Genomic DNA, 26,310 nt, shown 5'->3' with positions numbered 1-26,310 from the left:
ATAGGATACGCCGCACTTACCCCTCCTATAGCAGGGGTAACTTTCTGTCGGAAAAAGGCGAACGCAAACGACGTAAAAAAAAAGTGCCGGGCGGTCGTTCGTTTCTGAATCGGCGTAAATGCTCATTTGCATATTCGACGGGTAAAAGATACGGAAGCGCCACCTAGCGGCCGGCCTGGAATTGCAGCCTAAGATCCGACGGTGTAAGTCACTTACACCTGTCGGATCTTAGGCATATCTATGCGCAACCCGATTCTATGAATCAGGCGCATAGATACGACGGCCGGACTCAGAGATACGACGGTGTATCAGGAGATACGCCGTTGTATATTCTTTCTGAATCCGGCCCTATGTGTGTGTATTATTTATGTAGGTGTATGCACACATGCCTTGGAGGAAACCGGAGTACCCGGAGGAAACCACGCAGACACAGGGGGCGACAATGCAAGCTCCAGGCAGAATTGGCGTCAGTATCCGGATTCGAACCAATGACTCTCTTGCTGCCAAGTAATGGAGTTAACCACTACACCATTCTGAAACAGAAGTCCTGGATAACAAGGGCACAGCATTCAATGAAGCATCACAGACCTATATGAGGCCCTGGACCAGCTGGTCCGCTAGCCTAATAACTTTGGGAGAGAGTCGGGGCTCCTCCACTGTCTGGTGCAAAATGCTCACTCCGTGAGTGACCGACACCCCAGAGTAGTGGCCACAATAGGCCGCAAGTCGGACCCCAGCATGGTAAACATGGAACGGGTCAGTACTTCGGATCATCCATCAGTCAGATCCATACAAGCGGGGGTTCCTGCAATAGGGAGAGTGGTCACCTATACATGACACCCGGAGGGACAACTACCGGAGAAGAAGGCTCTCCTCAAAGGGGCACTGAACTGCCCGGCGGTGAGGGACTACAAAAGCCCTCAGCGGCTTTTCTCATTCCGCCTCTTAGAAATTATCAAAGAAGGGCACAGAAGGAAAAAACCTACACAGAGCGGTCTGATTTGTGATCCAAAAAAGACCAAGCCCTCAGCGGAAACCCAGCTGCACTATCCAGCTTAAGCCCAGGTTCACACTGGGTACGATTTGAGATGCGATTTCACTTGTGAAATCGCATCTCAAATCGGCAGCATTTGCCGGCAATGACACCGTCCTAATCGGTGCGACGCTGCATCTGCGGCGCTGCACCGATTTCAAAAAGTAGTTCCTGTACTACTTTTTGCGATTTAGGGCCGCGATTTACATAGAGATCTGTGCAGAAACCTGCACAGATGTTTCTTAAATCGCGGCCGAAATCGGAACTGCCAGCGGGAGTGAAATCGTGAGTTCAGCTGAACTCGCACGGCTTCACTCCCACAGCCCAGTGTGAACCAGGGCTAAGAGAGTCGCTTGCAGCAGTGAAATGCCTTATCCTGCTTTTTTTTTTTTTTTTAACTACCCAAGTACCTGGTCCATGGCTCCATAACAGAGCATTCCCCAGGGGATAACGGGGGAAGGGGGCACTCTTTTACCGCCCGTCCGCAGTCCACCCACCCTGGCACAAAAGTGTCCAGGACCAGCAATAAAGCCTCCCAGGTGCTAACACCTGCTGCCATCACCAACATGTTGCCATGATTAAGCACTAGCAAGAGTGTGAAACTAGTCGGCTGTCCTGGTTTATGGTTGTGGTGATTATGCATGTTCCTGCTTGAAAATAAGACAACTTTTTTGAAAAGTTATTTCAGAGTGCGGCTGTCCATCTCCTTCCTCCTATTGCTACAACATGTTGGGGAAGGATCCAGATACTGACCACCATTATGAGGAAAAAACTCCCAGGGCCCAGTTCATACCTGAACAAAAAAAAACACCACTCCTGCTACGCTGACCGGGGGGGGGGGGGGGGGTTACCCAGGGGACTCACCACACCCGAGGAGCCTGCTCAGAGCTGCTGCCCATTTCCAGCACACCGCTGAGTGTGAGGAGAAAAGCTCTGAGGTATCTGCGGTGGTGCTGTGTGAAACAAACGGCGCCGCACGCCGTAGGAACCAGCACTAGAGGCCGAGGACTCAGGCAAGATGGCTGCCGAGCGCAGCATATGGAGCCTGACGCGGCCACAAGAAAATGGCCGACCGCAATAATATGCTGCATCACAGCACGGCTACAACAAAATGGCCGCCAATGGGATTTTCAATAGGAATTGAAAATCACCCAAACAAATGGCGCCCGAATGGCGGCAAAACGCAGCAATTTAAATGGTGAAAACCTAAAAAGGCTGCACAGCACCACAAAACCTCCAGAAAAAAAGGACCACCAGCATTAAAAACACATAGGGAGGGACTGTACTTACCCGTCCATGCAACGACTTCGCTGACGCATTCCAGACAGGCGTACAACCGCAATGGAGGTAGCTGTCAGCCCGGTCCACTGCGAGTGAGGCAACACCACAGCCCAGTCATGTGCGGACCTCGGAGCAAAGCTCACTGGCCACCCCAGGAGTCATGGGGTATGTCGTGGCAGACCCAGTCTCTTTGCAAAGGTGTGCTCATGCTCGCTGGCCGGACTGAGAAGACTACAAGAATCTATAATATCCAGTCTCTCTCTCAGCCAACAGTTGACAGAAGTAAAAAAAAGACAAAAATAAAATAAAAAAACTTTTCCTCAGGGCGCTGGGCCCAAAAGGGAGCCATATGTCCTTCTCCTTTGCTAGGCAGAACAAAACTGAGGCTGCATGCTGCAGTGAGGAGGGTTATGTCTGGAGGGACCGCCCCCTGGGCGGGGCTGTTCAACTCTGTTAATGTAACATGTATTTAACTATTTAACATGTTTCTGCCTAGTCCTCTCCTGTAAACAGGGAACATAACCCACTTGTCAAGATTTAAGGAGCCGTGTCCGTCCATGGACAATAAGAGAAACCTTTTTACATTGATACATGTTCCCTGGGGCAAAACCTGGGTTCTCAAACCTGTTTTACGACAATAACTTGCATATTAGCCTTTAAAATTAGCACTTTTGAATTCGAACGTTCGAGGCCTATAGACTTCAATGGGGTTCTAAAAGTTCGCTCGAACGTTCGGTCCGTTCGAAGGTTCTGGTACGAACAGAACGGGGGGGGGGGGGGGGGGGTGTTCAGCTCATCCCTATTCATGATGTTATAATGTTTAACATGCCAATTTATTATATATGTTTTTATTAGCGTTCTTTGTGGTTTATCCATGCATCCATATTGTGCACTGTATTGTATGTATTTTTGTCTTTTATTGCATGTTCTTAGGCCAGCCACGCCATTAGCATAGTCTGTCCCCGTTTTACTGCCATCCCTGCTTTGCTTCTCAAGCTCCAGGCTGACGCAGAGTTCCTCCAGACGCCGGCTTTCACCTGATGGAGTGATACCAGCCCAGCGAGCGCCGCAGCAGCTGCTTCGATTCAGGTCGCAGAAGTGGTCACCCTGACTTAATTTGGATATTGATATGCTCGTTTTTACACACCTAAATGTGAGTGCATATACTATATGCCAATTAAAGTGTTTATCCAATGTCTACTCTTTGTCATGTTAAAACCAAAAACGTAAATGTATTTTATTGGGATTTCACCTAATAGACCAACACAAAGAAGCACATAATTGTGAAGTGAAAGGCAAACGATAAATGATTTCATTTTTTTTTAACAAATGAATACCTAAAAAGTGTGGCGTGCATTTGTATTCAGCCCCCCTTTAGAGTACTTTCACACTGGAGCAGTGCCTGTGTTAGCCCCGCTAATTTTAACCACTTCATTACCAGCCCATATTCATAGGACGTCCACAGATGGGATCGGCTGCATCGCATGAGGATCATAGAGATTACAGTCATCTCTACGACCGTCGGAGGCCCGGGCGCGACGTTATGATGTCACAGCCGGGTTCCCGGAAGTAAACAAAGTCGCGATTGCGGCCAGTAAGCACGAGATTGTGATTTATTTTTCCCGATCTCATGCTTTCCAGCCTGGAGGAGAGATGCAGGATCTTATTAACCCTGCATCTCTCCATAAAGAGGACCTGTCACACATCATTCCTTGTAATAGGAATAAAAGTTATAAAAAAAATCAAAATTAACAAACAAAATGTGAAAAAAATAATCCAAATAAAATGCGTTTGAAAAATGATTGCGCAAATCCCGTTCAAGATAAATGACCGTCATTTTAGTCCCTAGGGTGTCTGCTAATATATATATATATATATATATATATATATATATATATATATATATATATATATATATATATATATATATATATATATATATATATATATATATATATATATAATGTTTGGGGGTTCTGAGTAATTTTCTAGCAAAGGGCCTAGTTAGACTTACCGGTGACGGTATTTCTAAGAGCCTTTCAGGACAACCTTGGAGAGAGCGCAGCTCCGCCCACTTTTTAGGAAACACCTGTGTGACGGTATCGGTATGATATCCCCGTCAACGTTCCCTTCTTCCCATAACGAAAATCACCCCAATATTCCACGAGGAGGGATATCCCTGGAATCGCCCAGAAAGCCACACATGAGACCAGCTTACTGCTTGAACAACACAGACTTTAATGTTATAACACACAGCTTATATGTCATTTCCAAAACTGTTACAATGACAAATCTCCGCCCCCCTCACACTGGGGCTTCCATACAGATGAGTAGGTAGACACGACGGGGCCGATGCTGAAACACATTTTCTTTAGACAATGACATCAATGACGCTGAGCACTAGCTGTACTGAATACATCAACCAGACCGCTCGACCCCGCATATAGAGAGATAATTACCACAATGAAGCAATCAGAATAATTAACACAAGCCACTTAAACCCAGCTCTCCTTCACACAACACAATAGATCAATTAACCTTTAGAAATAGTGAGGGGACATTAGCACATCAATAACCTGGCTAGCAGGGAGCAGTAAACTGAGACATATAGGCAAATGTATCACAATGGCCCCCCTTTTGCTCCCTGCTCCGGCAAACCCGGTTGGACCTTCCCTGGTCCAGTAGGGTTGACGGGTTCAGAGCTATTAGTCAGAGGTTAACTCCGTTTGGCATGACTGACCTCCCTTGGCAACTGCTTCAGACTCAGGTATGTCACCGGGTCGTCAGATCACACGCCGGTCAGTCCCCAAGTCTTTGTGCGATCTGCAAAGTCACCAGAAGTCAGTGTGAAGACAGCGAATGGGTCTGTGCGCCGCCGTCTAGGTGTCCCGCTATGGGAGGGGGCAGGTTATGGCTCTGAAGTGACAATCCCAGGAGATTCATAAAAAGAAAAAGTTATATTTGTTGAAATGCTGTAGCACTGGTGCTCAGAGTCCGGGGGGGGGGGAGGGGAATCAGAGCCCCATAAGGTCAGCCACCCCTGCTCCCTCCGCAGCCGCCGGTTCTCCTCTTGGAGCTTCTCCAGCTCCATCTCCAGTTCATGCTGCTGTGACCTCAGGTGGTTGTTCTCCTCCTCCATGCGGCTTATGCACTCCTCCAGCTCTATGTACTCACGGATCAGCTCCTGCTTGCTCATGTCCTGCAGGCTCTCCACGTGGTCCTTCATCATCAGGAACTGGGTGGTGGTGTAAGGGGCCACCGGTGGGCCCTTGGCGAACATCTCGGCACGCATCTGGGACGCCCGCTGCGACTCCCTCTCCTCCAGTCGCTTCTTCTCCTCCCAGGTCAGCTTGTTATACGGCTTCCAGGACCTCTTCTTCTTGAAGGGTGGCCGGCGGTGCCTCTTTCTGCCCAGCTCCCTCCAGGGCCCCTCCGGCTCAGGGCTGTCGCCCATGACCAGCTGACAATGGTGTTCCCTGTTGTCCGTAATAACAGATTGTACCATGAGGGCTTCGTAAGGGGTGCCCAATGGTTCTTCCTGACCCAGCTCCTTTGGATCCCAAGCCGAGTCTACACAATGGGCTGCTGCTGGTGGGCGGTACCCAGGTTGAGACCAATTTGACCTGGTGTTGTCATCCATGGGGCAATTCTGCTTGAAGTGACCCAGCTGTTTGCACCGGAAGCAGCGTTGTTCATTGCCCTCCTGGCGATGATAGCGAGGGCTAGATGTCACCGGTCTGTTAGGAGGTTGGTATCTAGCGGCTGGTGGGTGTGAGGGCACCGTTTGTGGTGGAGGTTGTTCCTGTGGTGTGACCTGGTTCGTCTTGCGAGTATCTGCATATTCATCCGCCAACTTCGCGGCCTCTGGTAGAGTCATGGGCCTGCGATCTCTCACCCAATCTTTGACGTCCGTCTGGATGTGATTGTAAAATTGCTCCAGGAGCATTAGTTGCAAAATGTCCTCTGCGGTGGTGGCCTGGCTGCTGTTAGCCCAGTTAGAGGCCGACCGGGACAATTGGCATGCCCATTCCGCATAAGAGTCTTTCGTGGTTTTGCGTGAGTCCCTGAACTTCTGTCGGTGGGACTCTGGGGTTACTGCATAACGAGCCAGGAGCACTTCTTTAACCCGGGCGTAGCTATGAATATCCTGATCTGGCACGGTCCGGAAAGCATCAGAAGCTTTGCCTGACAGTTTGCCTGACAATATTGCAACCCAGTGTCCTCTAGCTATTCGGTGCAGGTTACATTGTCGCTCAAAATCCGCCAGGAAGTTATCAATCTCACAGTCCTTTTCATCAAAAGCTTTAAAAGCGCTAAACGGAATCTTCCTTGCGTCTGCTGTGCTGTACTCACTGTTTGGAGAATGTGCGGCTGCTTGTTGGACTGCTGCCAGTTTTAACTGTAGTTCTGCGTCCCTTATTTCTTTAGCCTCCTTCGCTAACAGGTCCATCACTTTCAGTACCACATCTGGCGTTGGGTTCGGGCCGAACCACGCTAGCTTCTCTCTCATTAGCTTGTTGGCTGGCGATTCCTCCTCCTGAATCACTGGTGTCTCCATCTCTTGTACTGCTGGCGTTGCTGCAATCCCGTCCTCCTGGTCTAGCTCCATTGATTCTGCTATGATGACCCGCTTGGTTTTGTTGCTAGCAATCCTTCCACGAACTTCCAGTAGTTCTTCCAGTGTCTGCTTGGAATCCGGGTGTGAAGGGGAATAGAAGGGAAAAATCCCACTGCTACCAACCAATTGTGACGGTATCGGTATGATATCCCCGTCAACGTTCCCTTCTTCCCATAACGAAAATCACCCCAATATTCCACGAGGAGGGATATCCCTGGAATCGCCCAGAAAGCCACACGAGACCAGCTTACTGCTTGAACAACACAGACTTTAATGTTATAACACACAGCTTATATGTCATTTCCAAAACTGTTACAATGACAAATCTCCGCCCCCCTCACACTGGGGCTTCCATACAGATGAGTAGGTAGACACGACGGGGCCGATGCTGAAACACATTTTCTTTAGACAATGACATCAATGACGCTGAGCACTAGCTGTACTGAATACATCAACCAGACCGCGCGACCCCGCATATAGAGAGATAATTACCACAATGAAGCAATCAGAATAATTAACACAAGCCACTTAAACCCAGCTCTCCTTCACACAACACAATAGATCAATTAACCTTTAGAAATAGTGAGGGGACATTAGCACATCAATAACCTGGCTAGCAGGGAGCAGTAAACTGAGACATATAGGCAAATGTATCACAACCTGATCCTTTAAGATCCCTCCTCTTCCACCATGGCCTCAGTTATTGTGGTCTCCGACAACTGGAAAACAAAGCACAGAAGAACCACAACAAACCATGATAGACATTTAAAACATACTCTTATTCAAATACCTAGGGAGGGAAAATAGCGGTTGTCCTGAAAGGCTCTTAGAAATACCGTCACCGGTAAGTCTAACTAGGCCTTTCTCATATCGCCTTTCAGGACAACCTTGGAGAGGATAACCGAGTAACTTACCCTAGGGTGGGACCACTGCTTGCAGAACCTTCCTGCCGAAGGCTTGCTCCGCAGCGGACAGCAAGTCTAGCCTGTAGTGCCGCAAAAATAGCTGGACCATGTAGCTGCCTTGCAGATCTGGTCAGGTGTAGCACCGGCTCTTTCGGCCCAGGAAACTGCCGTAGATCTTGTTGAATGGGCCGTGATTCCCGTAGGGGGCACCTCTCCTTTGGCTTGGTAACTCTCTACGATGGCTTGTTTGAGCCATCTACCCAACGTGCTTTTGGAAGCCTTTTCTCCTTTCCTTGCTCCTGAGAATATTATAAACAGGGCGTTCGACTTCCTGAATTCCTTGGTGACCAAGAGGTATTGAAGTACACATCTTCTTACGTCGAGAGTATGAAAGGTTTGTTCCCCTGCATTAGAGGGAGCTGAACAAAAAGTAGGAAGGATTATTTCCTGAGACCTGTGAAAGGTTGATGAGACCTTAGGAAGAAAGGCTGGATCTGTCTGAAGAATTATCCTATCCGGAAAAATTCTTAAATAAGGCTCTGTAACTGCCAAAGCTTGGATTTCGCTGACCCTTCTTGCGGTCGTGATGGCCACCAAAAAAATTGTTTTTAGTACTAAATTCTTTAAAGAAACATTCCCTAAGGGTTCAAACGGAGCTCCCGTGAGACCCTGTAAGACAATTGATAAATCCCAACTGGGAAAGGATTTAAAGGCTACCGGCCTACTTCGACCCAGTGCCTTAAAAAATCTTGAAACTAAATGTTCCTTAGATAAAGTTCTTTCTAAGTAAACCGAAAGAGCTGCTACTTGCGTCCTTAGGGTGCTAATTGCTAACCCTTTCTCCATACCTGCATGAAGGAATTCCACAACTGAAATGACGCTATTAACCTGGAGTTCTTTGGACGTACACCAAGAATTTAATTTTCTCCAGACCTTGAGGTAAATTGCTCTGGTTACACTTTTCCTGCTGTCTAGTAGTGTTTTTATCACTTTATCAGAGAGTCCCTTTGATCTTAAAAGGTCTTCTTCAAAAACCAGGCCGTCAACTGTAAACGTTCCACTTCCGGATGGTTCACAGGACCTTGAGACAGTAGGTCTTTCCTGAGTGGTAGCTTCCACAGTGGTTTTGTGGCTAAATTCTGAAGTGATGCAAACCACGGTCTTTTTGGCCAGTAGGGAGTGATTAAGATCAGACTGGCCCTTTCTTCCCTGAACTTTCTTAGGACTAGTGGTATTAGTGTGAAAGGGGGGAAGGCGTAGCACAGCTGGTAGTGCCACTGCTGGGCCAGGGCGTCTATGGCTGCTGCCTTGTCTTCTCTCTGAAGGGAGAAGAATCTCCGTACTTTCGCATTCTGTTGGTTGGCGAACAGATCCATCTGTGGCTGACCCCATTCCTGAGTGATTGCCATGAAAACCTCTGTGTTTAGGCTCCATTCTGCCTCCAGTATGCACCTCCTGCTCAGTAGGTCCGCTAACAGGTTTTGAGACCCTTTTAGGTGTACCGCTGACAGGGATGCTAGATTTAGCTCTGCCCAAGACAGCAGATGGTTGGCCAACTGCATAAGACCTCTGCTTCTGGTTCCCCCCTGCTTGAGGACGTACGCCACTGCTGTGGTGTTGTCCGATAGGACCTGCACATGGTAACCCTTCACTATCTGATGAAAGCCCTGGAGCCCCAGGAATATAGCTTTTAAAGCGGTAGTTCACCCTCTCGTACTTGATGTTACCATCGAGACAGGCATTGTAGCGCGAGCTACAGTATGCCTGTCCCGATTTTTTTAACCCCGTACTCACCTCGTAGTCGTCCATCGTAGATTTCGGCTCCCGCGGGGAATGGGCGTGCCTATGGAGAGGGAGGATGATTGACGGCCGGCCCTGGAACGTCACTCTTCCCGAAGACAGCCGGAGTAGGTCTCGGCTCTTCACGGCGCGTGCGCACAGGCTATGCGCACGCGTCGTGAAGACCAAGCCTATTTCGGCTATTTCCGGAGAAGCGTGACGCGCCAGAGCCGGCCGTCAATCATCCTCCGTCTCCAGAGGCACGCCCATTCCCCGGTATCTTCGATGGACGACTACAAGGTGAGTATGGGGGGAAAAAATTCGGGACAGGCATACTGTAGCTCGCGCTACAATGCCTGATTTAAAGGTAAAAGAATTTTTTTTTTTTTTTTTCCCGTCGATAGGGTGAACCCCCGCTTTAATTCTCTCCAGTTTGAAGACCTTCTGGCTTCTGGTTTGGACCAGGTGCCTTGAGCAGTCTGTCCCTCTAGATGGGCTCCCCAACCCCAGGAACTCGCGTCTGTTAGGCGCTTCTCTACCGGAAAGACCCAGGGAAGACCCTTGGTTAAATTGACGGGATTTCTCCACCACCTGAGTGCTCTTTTTACTTTTGATGTCAATCTGATACGTTTCTCTAGTGACTCCTGGTGTGACCAGGATTGAAGAATGCTCATCTGGAGAGGACGAGAGTGTAACCTCGCCCATGGAACTGCCGGGATTGAGGCTTTGAGTAGCCCTAGGACTGCCATTGCTGTCCTGACTGACACCTCTAGGTTTGTCTGGACCTGAGCTACAGCACCCAGAACCTTCTCTATCTTCTCCTGGGGTAAGAAGACTTTCTGAAGGATTGAATTTATGGTATACCCCAGAAACCTTGTCTCTTGGGAGGGTACCAGATTTGATTTCTCGCGGTTTAGTAACCAACCTAAACCTCCGAGATGAACCTGCGACACCAGAAGGTTCGTCGCAACTTGATCCCGAGAGTCCGCGAAGAACAGCAGGTCGTCCAAGTATGGGACGACCAAAATCCCTTTCAGCTTCAGTGGTTCCAAGGCCTCTGCCATGTTCTTCGTGAAGATCCTGGGGGAGGAGGAAAGCCCGAAGGGGAGGGCTCTGAATTGAAGATGCCATACCCTGGACCCCAGGTTCACTGCCACTCTGAGAAACTGCTGGGAAGCTTGGGCAATCGGGACGTGTAAATAGGCATCCCTGAGGTCCAGGGATGCCATGAAACAACCGGGGGTCAGCAATTTTGCTATGGAGTAAATGGTATCCATACGGAAATGTTTGTATCTGATCGACTTGTTTAAAACCTTCAAGTTTAGGATCAGGCGAAACTTTCCCGAGGGCTTCTTTACCAAGAAAATATGGGAATAGAAGCCATGGCCCTCCTGATGTTTTGGGACCTGAACTACAACTCCCTGACTCATCAGATCCTGAAGCAGGATCATCATTGCAGAAGCTTTTTCTTTGTCCCGGGGAAGGGCTGTGATATAGAACCTTCTCGGGGGACACTCTGAAAATTCCAGACTGTACCCTTCCGTGATGATGCTCTCCACAAAAGGGCTTACGGGCATCTGCTTCCACTGTGGGAGAAAGGCAGACAACCTTCCTCCTACCGGAAGCAGATCGTCATTTATTTTTGGTAGTCTGTTCTGAGGGGTTTTTGAAAAGGATACCTCCTCTACCTCTTTGGGACCCCCAAACTTTTATTTTCTTCCTTTTTCTTCTGGGATTGCTGAAAAGGACGAAAATTCTTTTTGGGGTTCTGACCCTTTTTAGGGGGAAAAGCCTTTTTCTTATCCGCCGTTCTGTCAAGTACCTTTTCCAGGTCTTGACCGAACAAAAGGTCCCCTGAGAAAGGTAAACCACAAAGTTTAACCTTAGAGGGTGTATCACCCGACCAGGTTTTTAACCATACCGCTCGCCTGACAGAGTTTACCAAGGCTGCTGACCTTGCAGCCATTTTAATGGACTCTGCAGATGCATCTGCCATATATTTGATGGCTTTCAAAATTAAGGGAAAGGACTCCAACAGATCCTTCCTTGGGGTGCCTGCCTCTACATGACTTTGTAATTTTTCAACCCAGCACTCCAGATTGCGGGCAACAACTGTGGCGGCCATAGCTGGCTTCAGGCTGGTTGAAGCGGAATCCCAGGCCTTCTTTAGGAGGGAATCAGCTCTCTTATCCATCGGGTCTTTTAAAACCCCCCATGTCCTCAAAAGCCAGATCTGTATGACGCGATACTTGCGAGAAAGCGGCGTGTACTTTAGGTTTTTTGTTCCATACTTCAGAATCACTTTCTTCAAATGGAAACCTTCTTTTAAGGGTCTTGGAAAAAAAAGGAGCCCGTTCAGGGTCTTTCCATTCTTTTTTGATTGTGTCCGAGAGGACTTTGTGGACCGGGAAAACCCGGTGTTTGGATTCGTCCAATCCTTGATACATTTTATCATGTATGGATAACTGGACCCTTTCTTCCTGGATATCCAGGGTAGTGTAAATTGCCTTAAGTAACTCATCAACGTCTTCTAAAGACAATTTAAATTTAGAAATTTTGCTACTATCTTCTTCCTCTTGTTCCTCCTCATCTGAATCCCTGAGGGAGGCGAGAGTACTGGTTCCTTCATCTGCCGAATCCCCATCTGTTTGCCTAGATAAGGGGACTTTCGGGCTAGGTGGTGGCTGCTGAGGTTCCCTTTGACTTGCGGAGCCTTGTGCAATCAGATCCTTAACTGAACCTAAAGAGCTTGCCAGTTCCTGAACTGAAGAAAATAGGTCCTTATACTGTTGTGAAGTTTCTTCTTCCACCAAATTTTTAATACAGGATCTGCACATGGGTTTTTGCCACAAATCCCTTAAAGGATTCCTGCAAGATGGGCATTTCCTTGGTGCATCCAAGTGTTTGGTTTTGCCTGCAGATTTTTCCTGCAATGAGATGACAAACCAAAAGTTACCATCCTTTTTTTTTTTTTTTTTAACACCCAGTGCTGCCACCACCAGAAACAAACAAGGGGCCTGGAAATAAGTGCCACTATCCCTTACGGCTATGCAGACCAAGGACATTAACTTGGTCTGGTAACCACAGGCTCCCTCAGGGAGGACGACAATAAAACACAAATAGGCCCACACAAAGTAAGAATAAAAGGCACCAGTGTACCCCTCTTACCTGGGCCTGACCGGTGCTTGCAGCGCCTGTTTCCGCTGGTGCTGTCTGTCTCTCCTCCATTGTAGAGCGCAGCGAGATAGTAGCTGGAAAGCTCCGTTTTTTATGTTTTCCCGGCGTCCCGCGTCATCATCGGGGGCCGGAAACGGAAGCGCCGGTCACCTGACCCGCCCTACAGACGCTGCGTTCCAGGCGTCGAGAACCACTGCGCCACGCCCCCACCAGGAAACAGCGTCACCGTGCGCGACGCACTCGCCGGCCGGGACCCGGAGCTGAAATGCGGAACAACGCCGACCTGCGGCGGTAACCGCTCGGCCACCAGGCCCTACCGCAGCACCCGGGCACACGCCGCCGCCTCCTGGGAAGCCGAACGCTCCACTGAGCCGGAGCGTCTGGGGACTCCTGAACGCCCCCTCCCCGTAGAGGGGGGCCGGGATGGTCACTGCACATAACAAAAAGGTAAGCCAAAACCCCTCCGCCTTGGAGAGAGCGCAGCTCCCTGGTTCCCTATGATGCTTCCACCATGGCGGAGGAAACACAATAACTGTGGCCATGGTGGAAGAGGAGGGATCTTAAAGGATCAGGTGTTTCCTAAAAAGTGGGCGGGGCTGCGCTCTCTCCAAGGTTGTCCTGAAAGGCGATATGAGAAAGAATGATGATTTGTACATGTAGGAGAGAAGTGCCAAGAATAGGTCCAGTATTGAGGTGGTTAGGAATATGAATTTATATTATATAGCAAAGGGATTGCTGCACTTATGAAATCATTTTATTTGTAGAAATTCGTCAAGAAGACATCAAGAAGACATCAAATACATAATTTGTATAGTCAGGCAGACATAGTAATAAATGTCTATTGTGGATTGCGCCCTTCCTCAGAGTGTAGGCATGATACTCTGAGGAAGGGTGCGATCCACAATAGCCCGAAAACATTTATTACAATGTCTGCCTGAGATGACAAACCAAAAGTTACCATCCTTTTTTTTTTTTTTTTTAACACCCAGTGCTGCCACCACCAGAAACAAACAAGGGGCCTGGAAATAAGTGCCACTATCCCTTACGGCTATGCAGACCAAGGACATTAACTTGGTCTGGTAACCACAGGCTCCCTCAGGGAGGACGACAATAAAACACAAATAGGCCCACACAAAGTAAGAATAAAAGGCACCAGTGTACCCCTCTTACCTGGGCCTGACCGGTGCTTGCAGCGCCTGTTTCCGCTGGTGCTGTCTGTCTCTCCTCCATTGTAGAGCGCAGCGAGATAGTAGCTGGAAAGCTCCGTTTTTTATGTTTTCCCGGCGTCCCGCGTCATCATCGGGGGCCGGAAACGGAAGCGCCGGTCACCTGACCCGCCCTACAGACGCTGCGTTCCAGGCGTCGAGAACCACTGCGCCACGCCCCCACCAGGAAACAGCGTCACCGTGCGCGACGCACTCGCCGGCCGGGACCCGGAGCTGAAATGCGGAACAACGCCGACCTGCGGCGGTAACCGCTCGGCCACCAGGCCCTACCGCAGCACCCGGGCACACGCCGCCGCCTCCTGGGAAGCCGAACGCTCCACTGAGCCGGAGCGTCTGGGGACTCCTGAACGCCCCCTCCCCGTAGAGGGGGGCCGGGATGGTCACTGCACATAACAAAAAGGTAAGCCAAAACCCCTCCGCCTTGGAGAGAGCGCAGCTCCCTGGTTCCCTATGATGCTTCCACCATGGCGGAGGAAACACAATAACTGTGGCCATGGTGGAAGAGGAGGGATCTTAAAGGATCAGGTGTTTCCTAAAAAGTGGGCGGGGCTGCGCTCTCTCCAAGGTTGTCCTGAAAGGCGATATGAGAAAGAATGATGATTTGTACATGTAGGAGAGAAGTGCCAAGAATAGGTCCAGTATTGAGGTGGTTAGGAATATGAATTTATATTATATAGCAAAGGGATTGCTGCACTTATGAAATCATTTTATTTGTAGAAATTCGTCAAGAAGACATCAAGAAGACATCAAATACATAATTTGTATAGTCAGGCAGACATAGTAATAAATGTCTATTGTGGATTGCGCCCTTCCTCAGAGTGTAGGCATGATACTCTGAGGAAGGGTGCGATCCACAATAGCCCGAAAACATTTATTACAATGTCTGCCTGAATATACAAATGATGTATTTGATGTCTTCTTGACGTATTTCTACAAATAAAATAATTTTTAAGTACAGCAATCCCTTTGCTATTTCTCTATATCCAAGCCTGTGGGAAGGCTTGATTGATAGCACTATCAGCTGGGACCGATTTGCACCTCACCCTGCAGTCTCTCTCTCATATATATTTATATATAAAAATATAAAATAACCCTGCAGGTTAATGTCATAGTTTGTTGGTATGCACCACATACTAGCACATTAAGACAGACTTACCTTTCAAACAAAACCCTCCAGTGTCATGCTGTCACCCAAACTTTCTTCTGTGTTGTCTTCATCAGTTATTGCCAATGAGAATATCTCCTAAACAGTGCATGTTTATAGATATTGTAAGTGCATGCTTAGGTATTTCCTCTATGTTGCATCACAAATGTGGGAGTGCTAATGTGATGAAAACATATCTCTTCCCTTTATTGCTCTTGTTTGTGCCTATTCCAAATCCAATTAGTAGTTTACCTACAAAATACTGGAATGAGAGACCCAGGGATTATGGGATAGTTGGTTTCTTCACAGGAAGCATCAGTTCTTAGACTACAGATAGAGATCTTGCATTAACCGGTGCAGTGCCATGCCTCAGGTTTGAACACAAACACAATATTCTGTAGCTTTTAAAGCCCAAGTTTAGGTAAAAAAAAAAAAAAGAAGAAGAAAATCAGAACAAAAAGGATGGTACTTACACTTGAGAAGTGTTTCTTGTGCTGGTGGCAGCAATGCTAGTTGAAATCTGAAGTTCTTTGCTCTCCATACCCCTGCAGCTGTAATCCTCTGGTGCTGTGCAGGTTATTACTAAGCACTGTCATAGGTAGATGTCAAGAGTGCCGACTATACCTATGCTTTTCACTCCATTAATAGAAGTACTATAGCTTCGATACAGCTTCTTGGCAAGTGCCTCTGACAGGCCAATGCATGTATTAACCCCCGCAGCACTGGAGGATTATGGCTACGGGTGTGTAGGGGGGTGAGGGTGGTTAGCAGAGGAGTTTAAACTTCAACTAAGAAAGCAAGCACCAGCACAATGGACCTGCCTCATTAAAATGTAAGGACCGTCTTTAGTGTTAATCATTTTTTATTTATTTTTTTAAGTTACCTAAAGAGAAGTTCGGAAATACAAAAAAAAAAAAAGAAGAAGTGCATCCATTCCCATTTTCAGTCACAACTGCACTGAAAGCTGAGCAATCAAACACTGCTTGATCACTCAGTTATCGATATTCAGGCTGCAGAAAGCCAGGGACTGTCAGTCACTGTTTTTTTGCTCTGCCCCTCCAGTGCTCACTGGAGTGCTGGGCTGTGGAGGGGGTGGGAGCAGCTGGCTCAGTCTCCCAGCAGCTCTCTGAAAAGCTCACCCAGCTGCTGGACCAGGCATTTTGGTGGATCCTAACTGTTGGGTTTTTCTAAGAGCCTAAACTGGCTGAGTGACGGGCTAAATACGCATCACAGTAGTGCAGGATGAACTGCACTCCTGTTATCCATAGGAGAAGTAGAGCCAAAATAGGTCTTGGCCCTTCTTATCCTTTAAGGTCACAGAGTTACAATACTCATTCTAGACATTAAAGGGGTTGTAAAGGCAGAAGGTTTTCTATCTTCACGCACTCTATGCATGAAGATAAAAAGCCTTCTGTGTGCACCAGCCCCCCCCCCCCCCCAGCACTTTCCTAAGGTTCATCTAGTTCCAGCAATGTCCATGAATGTCTCAGCTGTCCTTCCCGATTGGCTGTGAGACAGCAGCGGTGCCATTGGCTTTCGCTGCTGTCAAAGTCAGCTAGCCAATCAGAGGAGAGAGGGGGCAGGGCCGGGGCTCAGTGTCTGAATGGGCACAGGGAGCTGTGACTCAGATAGGGTGCCCCCATAGCAAGCTGCTTGCTGTGGGGGCACTAAACAGGAGGGAGGGGCCAGGATCACAGAAGAGGGACCCGCAAAGAGGAGGATTGGGGCTGCTCTGTGCAAATCCGCTGCAACAGAGCAGGCAAGTATAACATGTTTGTTATTATTATAGAAAAAAAAAAACGAACGAGACTTTACAATCACTTTAACTTATATAATTGATTTCACTCCATACCGTCATGTCACACAGGAATTCGGCAACTTCTCCTTCCCCCATGCTGCGAATGATGGTTTCCCACACAGGCAGCTTGAACTTCTTGCCTATAATCAGCTCCATTGGCTTGTCTCTGTTGGAGCTGTCATCGACCTCTGTACGCTGCTCATCACAAAGCAAGGTCTTGTAGTGGAAGGTGGCCTGTAAACACAAAACACGTGTCAGGATGTTTGCGGAGATCTCATGCATCCTTAAGATGTTACTAAACCAAGGACCCTGCATTTACTATATCTGGTATCCCACAGAACATGGAAATGCAATTAAAATATAAACTGCTAAATACCTTTTCTCATCAGCAGTATAGAACAGTCTTGTGACTTATATCAGTGTCTGGTTAAATCTTGTAGGAGGAGTTCTCCTCTGACTGTCCTATGAGGCTGCATGACTCCTGACCCTCTGTTTGGACCGTGCCGATTGACCCCGAGCTGATCACATGCACTTCCCCCCCCCCCCCCCCCAAAAAAAATTATAATCTAGCAATACACACCAAACAGAACATGTGCAGAGTACCCCTGAGTAAGGCTCTGTTCAGAAGATAGATTGGGGACAATAAAAGATGGGAAGGATCAGAGAAAACCGGATCAAACAGACTTTTTACACAATGCTGGAGGAAATAACCTCTTAGGTTCCACAGTTAGCATAACAAGCATGTTTTACTGCATATACTGACAGATTTTACTGTTGTGGGTTTCGTAACTCTATAAAAAAAAAAAAATGTAATGGCTTTCTATCTTATTTTTTAATAGCAGAGCTTCAGGCACACAGTCGAAATATGTATACTGAATACCCAATAGGAAGGGGCTGGACTGGGTGGCTACAGCTGCGCCAAAAAGGGAAATTTGTTGCGATTAATAAAATATTGCATATTCATATATTCTACATATTTTTTGCAAGCAGGTGGAACTGTATCCTCTTTTTCACGTCTTTAACCACTTGCCTACCAGTCCAATTCTGACAAATCTGTCATACATTTAAAAATCAGCATTTTTTTGCCAAACGCAATCGTTTTGAAAAACAGACACTTCAATGAATTTCAGCGCACACAAACACTATATAATATACATTTTTTTGTAAAATATAAAAGATATTATGCCAAGTAAATTGAAACCAGACAAAAAAATTAAATGCGCACACCCATGGAACAGCAACAAACTATGGTACAGTAAATTATGCATAGGTGACGCTTTAAAATCCTTCACAGGTTACCAATTGAGAGTTACACAGGAGGTCTAGAATTATTGCTCTCACTCTGATGTTTTTAGGGATACCTTACATGTGTGGTGCGATCGCTGTTTACATATGCGTGAAGGACTGTTGCATGCATTCACCTATGCACGTGAGCACAGGGAGACGAGGGTACTTTAACCGCTTAAGAACCGTGCTTACATACATTTACTGCGGCAGGACAGCCCTTACAGTGGAGGTCCACCCACTGCTGTAAAAATTTAAAGCCAGCAGCTGCACATACTGCAGCTGCCAACGTTAAATAATCGGACACTTACCTGTCCTGGAGTCCAGCGATGTCGGCACCGCAGCTGATGTGTTCATTAGCTGCCACCTCCATTGCGAGAAAGGGAATCCAGCAGTGTAGCCTTACGGCTTCACACTGAACCCTACTGTGCATGCGTAAGGCGCCACTCCTCTCTCCTACTGGCCCGGCGGCCGGGGAAGAGGGAGGGATGCACACAGTGACATCACTAACCAAGGCCGAGGCTCCGGAAGTGGGGACAGCATACAAAATTGGCGGAAGTTACACTTTTGGGTGGAACTCCGCTTTAAGCACAAAATCATGGTTCAAATCTCGGTCAGATTCTAATGAATCGGCCGAGATTACAACCGTCAATGTTACTCTTTAAAAGGTCTCCCAACTCTGGTAAGAAATCTTCAAGATATCTGGTGTGGGGGTAATGCTGACACTCAGGCTCATATGGTAACAATGTAACGGCGACGCTCAGGACTGTATGACAACAATGCAACACCGGCACTCAGGCTCGTATGACAACAATATAACAGCGACGCTCTGGCTCCTATGACAACAATGTAACAATAGCATTCAAAATTGTATCACAATGCAACACTAATACTCAGGCTTGTATGTCAACAATGAAACACCGACAATCAGGACCATATGACAACAATCTAGCACCGACACTCGGTGTTAAGCCCTGTACACACGTCCCAGAATCTCGTCAGGAAAAAAAAACAGTTTTTCTTGACAATATTCTTGGCAAGATTCTCTTGCCGGCCGAGTGTACACCGTTCTTTTGAATGGCACAAACACAGTGACGTCATCGACTACTTGTCACATTCGATGTAGGGCCGAAACAACTAATCAATTATTCGACAACTAATCGATTATGAAAATAATCTATTACAATTTTCATAATCAATTAATCGGCCAGTAACATAATGGGGTTAAAAAAACTAAAATTGGCCCTTTATAGTACAAAAAAACAAAATCGCTACTGTAAATATTACTTTCACTGTCCCACAGAGTAATGATTATTTGCTCTTTTTGTACTTATTTTAGTTTTTCTATAACCCCATTATGTTACTAAACATCTCAGGCGGGTTCACATCTCTGTTTTTTGGTGCTTTTTGCAGAAACACACTACAGTTCATTTACATGTTTTCCTATGGGACACGTTCACATCCATGATTTTTTTTCAGCTGCTGCCTATTTGGAAAGGTCAAGGACTTTTTAACGCAAAACTGTGCTATTTTGTTTTTCTTAGTTCAATATACTTCAATGGAGAAGCTGCAGAAAAGCATTTAATGCGTTTTTGCGGCAATTTGTGTTTTGTAATCTGCCCAACAACAAATTGGCCCAAAAAAATGTAAAAATGCAAATTTTTTTTTTTGTAAGACTATTATCCGAAACAATAATCGGCTAACTAATCGATTATGAAAATAATTGTTAGTTGCAGCCCTAATTCGATGCCGTCGTCGCCATCTTGCTTCACTCTACCTATGCCTTGGAAGCTACCACACATGCGTCAAAGTCATTTCGAGCATGCACGGGTTTCCATGGAGGAGAAGTAAGTATACACACGCTCAGGTTTCTCGGCAGGAAAACACTGCCGATAATCTCACGACGAGAAAATAGAGAACAGGTTCTCTATTTTTCTCTTCTAGATTCTGGGCAGTTTTCTTGACGAGAAACCTCAAAGCCTCGTACACACGCACGGTTTACGCGGCAAGAAAGCTCGGCCAGCAGTTTTTCTTGCTGGTTCTTGCCGAGAAAACCGTGCGTGTGTACGAGGCTTTAGATTGAACATGTCACCATTTTTCTAGGTAAATTTCTAAAAAGCTGCTATTGACATGAAATTGTCACCACATGTCGGTAACAACCTATTCATACATACAAAAACAAATACGTCATGAAATTAAGACCCCTTTCTGCAAAAGCAGCATTTTTGGGGCAGTGAAATGAATGGGCAGCGCTGGCAAAGTGCTTCAGCAGCGCCACAATACGGGCGCTATTAACCCTTTCTTCGGCTGCAAGTGGGGGTTAAAAGCGCCCGCAAGCGGCTGAATAGCACCGCTATAACAGCAGTAAAACTAGCGGCACTTTACCGCCAACGCCCGCACAGGGAAAAATTATTGAACACATGACGCAAGAGTGGTGCAAAAAAGGCATGGAAAGCCAAGACACCAGCGGAAATCCATCAGTAATTAGAAAGCAAATCATGCCCCATGGTCAGTGAAAATTAATATCAGCTGGTTCAGCCTCAACTGATGGCATATAAAAAGGTGTCCCATTACCAAGGTGTCACACTAGGAACATCTTGTGATATGTAAAAGCAAATAGTTCTCTCAAGACCGTCACAACCTTATTGTTACAAAACATACTGATGGCATTGTTTACAGTAAGATTTTTCTGAACTTCTGAATGTTCCAGTGAGCACTGTTGGGGCCATAATCCGGAAGTGGAAAGTATATCATTTCACCAAAAACTGGCCATGACCAGGTGCTCCATCCAAGATTTCTGATAGAGGAGTTTAAAAAATTATCAGAAGAGTTGTCCAAGACCCAAGGACCACTTGTGGAGAGCTTCAGAAAGACCTGGAATTAGCAGTTACAATTGACTCAAAGAAAACAAGAAGTAATGCACTCAACCGCCATTGGCCTGTATGCACGCTCACCACGCAAGACTCCATTGCTGAGAAAAAAATGTTGAATCTCATGCTGCACAACATTTAGACAAGCCTGTGAAATATTGGGAGACTATAGTCTGGTCAGATGAGACCAAAATTGAAGTCTTTAGATGGCATAATACACACCATGTTTGGAGGTGAAATGGTAGATCACCCCAAAAAACACCCCCATACCAACAGTGAAGTTTGGAGGTGGGAACATCATGGTGTGGGGCTGTTTTTCAGCATACGGTACTGGCAAACTTCCTATCATTGAAGGAAGGATGAATGGAAAAAACGTACCAAACATTCTTAAAGCGGGGGTTCACCCTGTTAAAAAAAAAAAAAAAGTTTTTTTTTATTAGACCATTAAATTCGGCATCGTAGCGCGAGCTACGGTATGCCGGTCTTACATTTTTTATGCCCGTACTCACTGTGCTATCGATGATTGAAGAATCCGGGGAATGGGCGTTCCTATGGTGAGAGAAGGTGATTGACGGCCGGCCCTGGCACGTCACGCTTCTCCGGAAATAGCCGAAATAGGCTTGGCTATTCACGGCGCCTGCGCATAGCCTGTGCGCAGGCGTCGTGAATAGCCGAGACCTACTCCGGCTGTCTTCGGGGAGCGTGACGTGCCAGAGCCGGCCGTCAATCATCCTCCCTCTCCATAGGCACGCCCATTCCCCGCGGGAGTCGGATTCTTCAATCATCGATACCACAGTGAGTACGGGGATTAAAAATTTAAGACCGGCATACCGTAGCTCGCGCTACGATGCCGAATTTAATGGTCTAATGATGGAAAGGAGGGTGAACTACCGCTTTAATAAAAATTTGCTGGGATCACTCTGTTATGGAAGGCTGGAAGTGAGGGGAGAACACTGTACACAGGGGTTATGTTCTGCCTATAGGGGATGATAAAGATGACGGTAGCGTTCTCCATACAGGAGGCATCTTGAAACGGTCATTACCAACAAAGGATTTGTTGTACAAAGTCGTAAATACATTTCAGTTAACGTGTTCAATACCTTTTCCGGTGTCATTCCATTTTATTACACATAACTTCATTTCTGAACAAATTTGTTTTGGTTTGCATGGGTTGTTGTTACTGACATGTGGTGAAAATTGTATGTCAATAGCGCCTTTACAAACAAAAAATGCAAAAAACGTAGCGCTGGATAATGATTAAAGGTTTAAAAACTATATATCTAGTGAAAAAAACTGAATATAAACCATGTATAGATCACCAAGGGAATGATGTGTTATCAAAAACTGAATCAATAAAAAGTCCAGAAATGTGTGAAAACTGAAAAAAGCTTGATTGATGTATACGACTAGGTAAATGATTCCTAGATCAGAAAAACCCATGCGATATTTTCACACTTGAACGTGATGCACACTTGAAGGAAACCGCCACCAATTATGCAGAGGCTTACCGGAAGTGATGAACCCTAAAAAACATACGCTCAAAGGGTCAACAAGGCTGAATGTACTCAATAGATGTATCAATGCAGGACCGGATCTTCTCAGAGCAAAAGACAGCAAATCCAGAAGAAGACGTGTAATGCTTGAAGATAATGACTCACGGACGGTCAAACCGTAAACCCGATAAGATAGAAAAGAGTGGAACAGAAGAAGCACATAGTGTAATACTGTAGGCAATAAGCGTTTAATAATAGTTGAAAACACTTACATGAAAGTGGAAGGAAAACACGTTGATCAAATGTGCGTGGCAGCAGTGGAGTCTCTCTACGCGTTTCGCAATATGTTGCTTCGTCTGGGGTATATGTGGATTAGCCTTTACAAATATATTTACCTAGAAAAATGGACTGGGTGGCAACAATGCAACACCGACAATCGGGACACTATGGCAACAATGCAACACCGACAATCGGGACACTATGGCAACACCAACAATCGGGACACTATGGCAACAATGCAACACCCGACAATCGGGACACTATGGCAACACCAACAATCGGGACACTATGGCAACAATGCAACACCCGACAATCGGGACACTATGGCAACAATGCAACACCGACAATGGGGACACTATGGCAACACCAACAATCGGGACACTATGGCAACAATGCAACACCGACAATCGGGACACTATGGCAACACCGACAATCGGGACACTATGGCAACAATGCAACACCGACAATCGGGACACTATGGCAACAATGCAACACTGACAATCGGGACTATATGACAACAATGCAACACTGCCAATCGGAACTGTATGACAGCAATGCAACGCCGACAATCAGGACTGTATGACAGCAATGCAACGCCGACAATCAGGACTGTATGACAGCAATGCAACGCCGACAATCAGGACTGTATGACAGCAACGTAACGCCGACAATCAGGACTGTATGACAGCAATGCAACGCCGACAATCAGGATTGTAGGACAACAATGTAACTCCCAAGGTAGAATTGCTTCAATCAGAGATGAACACTGGCACAGATCGGAGGACAGATGACTGTCGGTCTCTCACCCACCTTAGTGCCATCCTGATACTGTGACAGCTCGGCCTTGCTCGGGGTGACGATTCGTTTTCTGATCCCCTCTCCCAGAGCCACAACCCCCGCCATCTTCATCTGACCGACGTCACGTTTCCAGCGAGATCGGAGCAACCCCTCTGCGCATGTACAATCACCAGCGGACCCCAGCGCCTCTGCGCATGGGCAATCTCCCGATCAGCCCAAAGCGCATGTCGAGCATTGTAGTGGTCGCCGCATATGTGAGCAGCACTTATTATTAGGACCCGCACAGAAGGCCCAATAAATTAAACTTTACTAGAATATAACTATCCCTGCTGCTATTAACTGAAGCTAAACTGTCTCATGTTGTTTGCTTAAATAAAGGTGAATGAGAGCCTATTTACACCGGGCGAGGGTCACGTGAGGCGGGGTGGTGGCCGCGGACTGGAGGAGGCGTGGCAGTGAGAGGATGTGTGTCACCCGACAGGCTGAGAATTTTCTTTTGTGAAGTTGTGTCGGTGTGGGGGAGGAGTGATTTGAGGGGAGGAGATTGGAGGAAGGAAGGAAGGCGCTGGGATCACTCTGTTATGGAAGGCTGGAAGTGAGGGGAGAACACTGTACACAGGGGTTATGTTCTGCCTATAGGGGATTATACAGGTAGGTAGTCAGTACTTACCTATGATTAATGGTGGCGGTGGATGGACCTGTGTAGGCTCCAAGGGGTTGTTGTAATGTTTGTGTGCAAACAGTTATTTCCTCTGTTTGTTTATCTAACTTGATGTTTGTTGTTTAATCAGACTACTCTGATGGCATCAAATAGTTTACTATGCACAGTGATGGAGGAAGGGGAGTCCAGACATAACAGTGTACCCTGCTAGCATTGGATTGTTATATACTTCCAGGGAGGACAAGTGAAACAATGTTGCAAGTTTTCTGAACTCTATAGCGATTAGTTAACTGCTTGTTACCCAGAGCAATTTTGAAAGTGTTACATTTTACCATTTTTTTTTTTTTTTTAAAGTTTGTATTTTATTGCACACAATCGAACACCCAAAAACATGTTGCAGAATTTATTTTGGTCAAAATTCTATTTTTATTTATTCTTTTATTAGATATATTTTATAGCAGAAAGTGAATCACTGATTTTTATTTTTATTACATTTTTTCATTTATATTGCAAAAAATAAAAGCCCAGCGGTGATCAAATACCACGAAAAGAAAGCTTTATTTGTGTGAAAAAAAAATATATATTATAAATTTTGTTTGGGTACAGCATTGCACAACCGTTAAAGTAGCACAGTAGTAAGTAGCAAAAAATGCCCTGGTCATGAAGTAGGTAAAATCTTCTGGAGCTGAAGTTGTAAAAAAAAAAAAAAAAAAAAGCTTTACAATCACTTTAACTTCCCTGGCGGTATGATTCCTTCTGGTTTTAGGTGCTGGAAGCGGTACCATTATATTGCATGGAAATTTGGCGTTTTATATTTTAGGCCTGCAATTCTTAGGAATAACTCCCTTAAATCTGTCCAAACAAGAGTCTAGTAGACATCCGGGTATGATACAGTTTGAAACACAAAATCATAAATTATAATATAATAAATAATTATAACAAATAATAATGTAATTATAATAAAAATGATTCAATAATGTAATCAAATCAAAAACACTGAAATTTGCTCAGTTGATGACGAATTTCCCCACAAATCGCTATCGCTCAATTCTGCAAGTGATTCTAAAAAAAATTATTGGTCTACCATGCCATCCAACATAGTAGCGTCAGCTACAGTATGCCTTTATTTATTTTTTTTTGGCGCTGTACTTACAGTTTAATCCTTTAGTTTAGTTTCAGACTAGGCGTAGAGTAGGCGTTCCTATGAAGAGGGGAACATGATTGACGGCCGGCTATGGCACATCACGCGTTCCGAAAATAGCCGAAATAGGACTCTGATCTATACTGCGCCTGCGCAGTCAGCTCCTAGTCTGTGCGCAGGCGCGGTACAGCGCCGTGAAGAGCCGAGTCCTACTCCGGCTATTTTCGGAAAGCGTGACGCGCCATAGCCAGCCGTCAATCATGTTCCCCTCTTCATAGGAACGCCTATTCCCCGCGGGAGTCTGAAACGAAACTAAAGGATTAAACTGAAAGTACAGAGCCAAAAAAATAAATAAAGGCATACTGTAGCTGACGCTAGTATGCTGGATGGCATAGTAGATAGTTGTGTTTTAGGGTGAACCTCCGCTTAATTTATTATCGCTGTTTTCTAGGTGGTCTAAAAGCACTTTTGATGTAAAGGGACACTTTTTGGTTGCTATGGACAATCTCCAGTTTCCAGGCAGAACATTTTTATATATAAAACTGCATACAGGACACTGGGCAGACCACTAGGGACAAAGGGGGTGTGTAAATATTTGATACAGTACTGTAATCTGTAAGATTACAGCAGTGGCGGCTGGTTCTCCAAATTTTTGGGGGGACGCAAACAAACGAAAAAAAAAAAAAAATTTGCTGCCTCACTGTGCCCATCAAACGCAGCGACTGTGCCATGCCATCAAACGCAGCGAGTGTGCCATGCCATCAAACGCAGCGAGTGTGCCATGCCATCAAACGCAGCGAGTGTGCCATGCCATCAAACGCAG

At 46.3% G+C, this 26,310-nt stretch overlaps 2 protein-coding genes across 6 annotated transcripts in view; one reads left to right on the top strand and one right to left on the bottom strand.

The window, feature by feature from the left end:
- The window catches only part of LOC120909149 (aryl hydrocarbon receptor interacting protein), a 70,362-nt gene extending 46,337 nt beyond the window's left edge, over positions 1–24,025 (bottom strand). Inside the window, 2 exon segments of the mRNA XM_040320836.1 lie at positions 17,016–17,195; positions 23,698–24,025. Of these exon segments, the coding sequence (XP_040176770.1) occupies positions 17,016–17,195; positions 23,698–23,796 (279 nt within the window). The 5' untranslated portion in view covers positions 23,797–24,025.
- A 137-nt stretch (positions 24,026–24,162) lies between these two features.
- TMEM134 (transmembrane protein 134) overlaps positions 24,163–26,310 on the top strand; it is a 109,821-nt gene continuing 107,673 nt past the window's right edge. Inside the window, exon 1 of one of the 5 annotated variants that reach the window (XR_005741228.1) lies at positions 24,163–24,336. The gene's annotated coding sequence lies outside the window, so the exon portion shown is untranslated. The remainder of the gene's footprint in view (positions 24,337–26,310) is intronic. The other 4 variants (XM_040320843.1, XR_005741227.1, XM_040320841.1 and 1 more) reach the window with 4 other exon arrangements.

The sequence above is a fragment of the Rana temporaria genome, chromosome 8 (genome assembly GCF_905171775.1).
Source record: "Rana temporaria chromosome 8, aRanTem1.1, whole genome shotgun sequence".
Lineage (NCBI taxonomy): Eukaryota > Metazoa > Chordata > Amphibia > Anura > Ranidae > Rana > Rana temporaria.
Note: the sequence above shows the minus strand (reverse complement) of the source record. Positions and strands in the feature narration are given on the sequence as shown.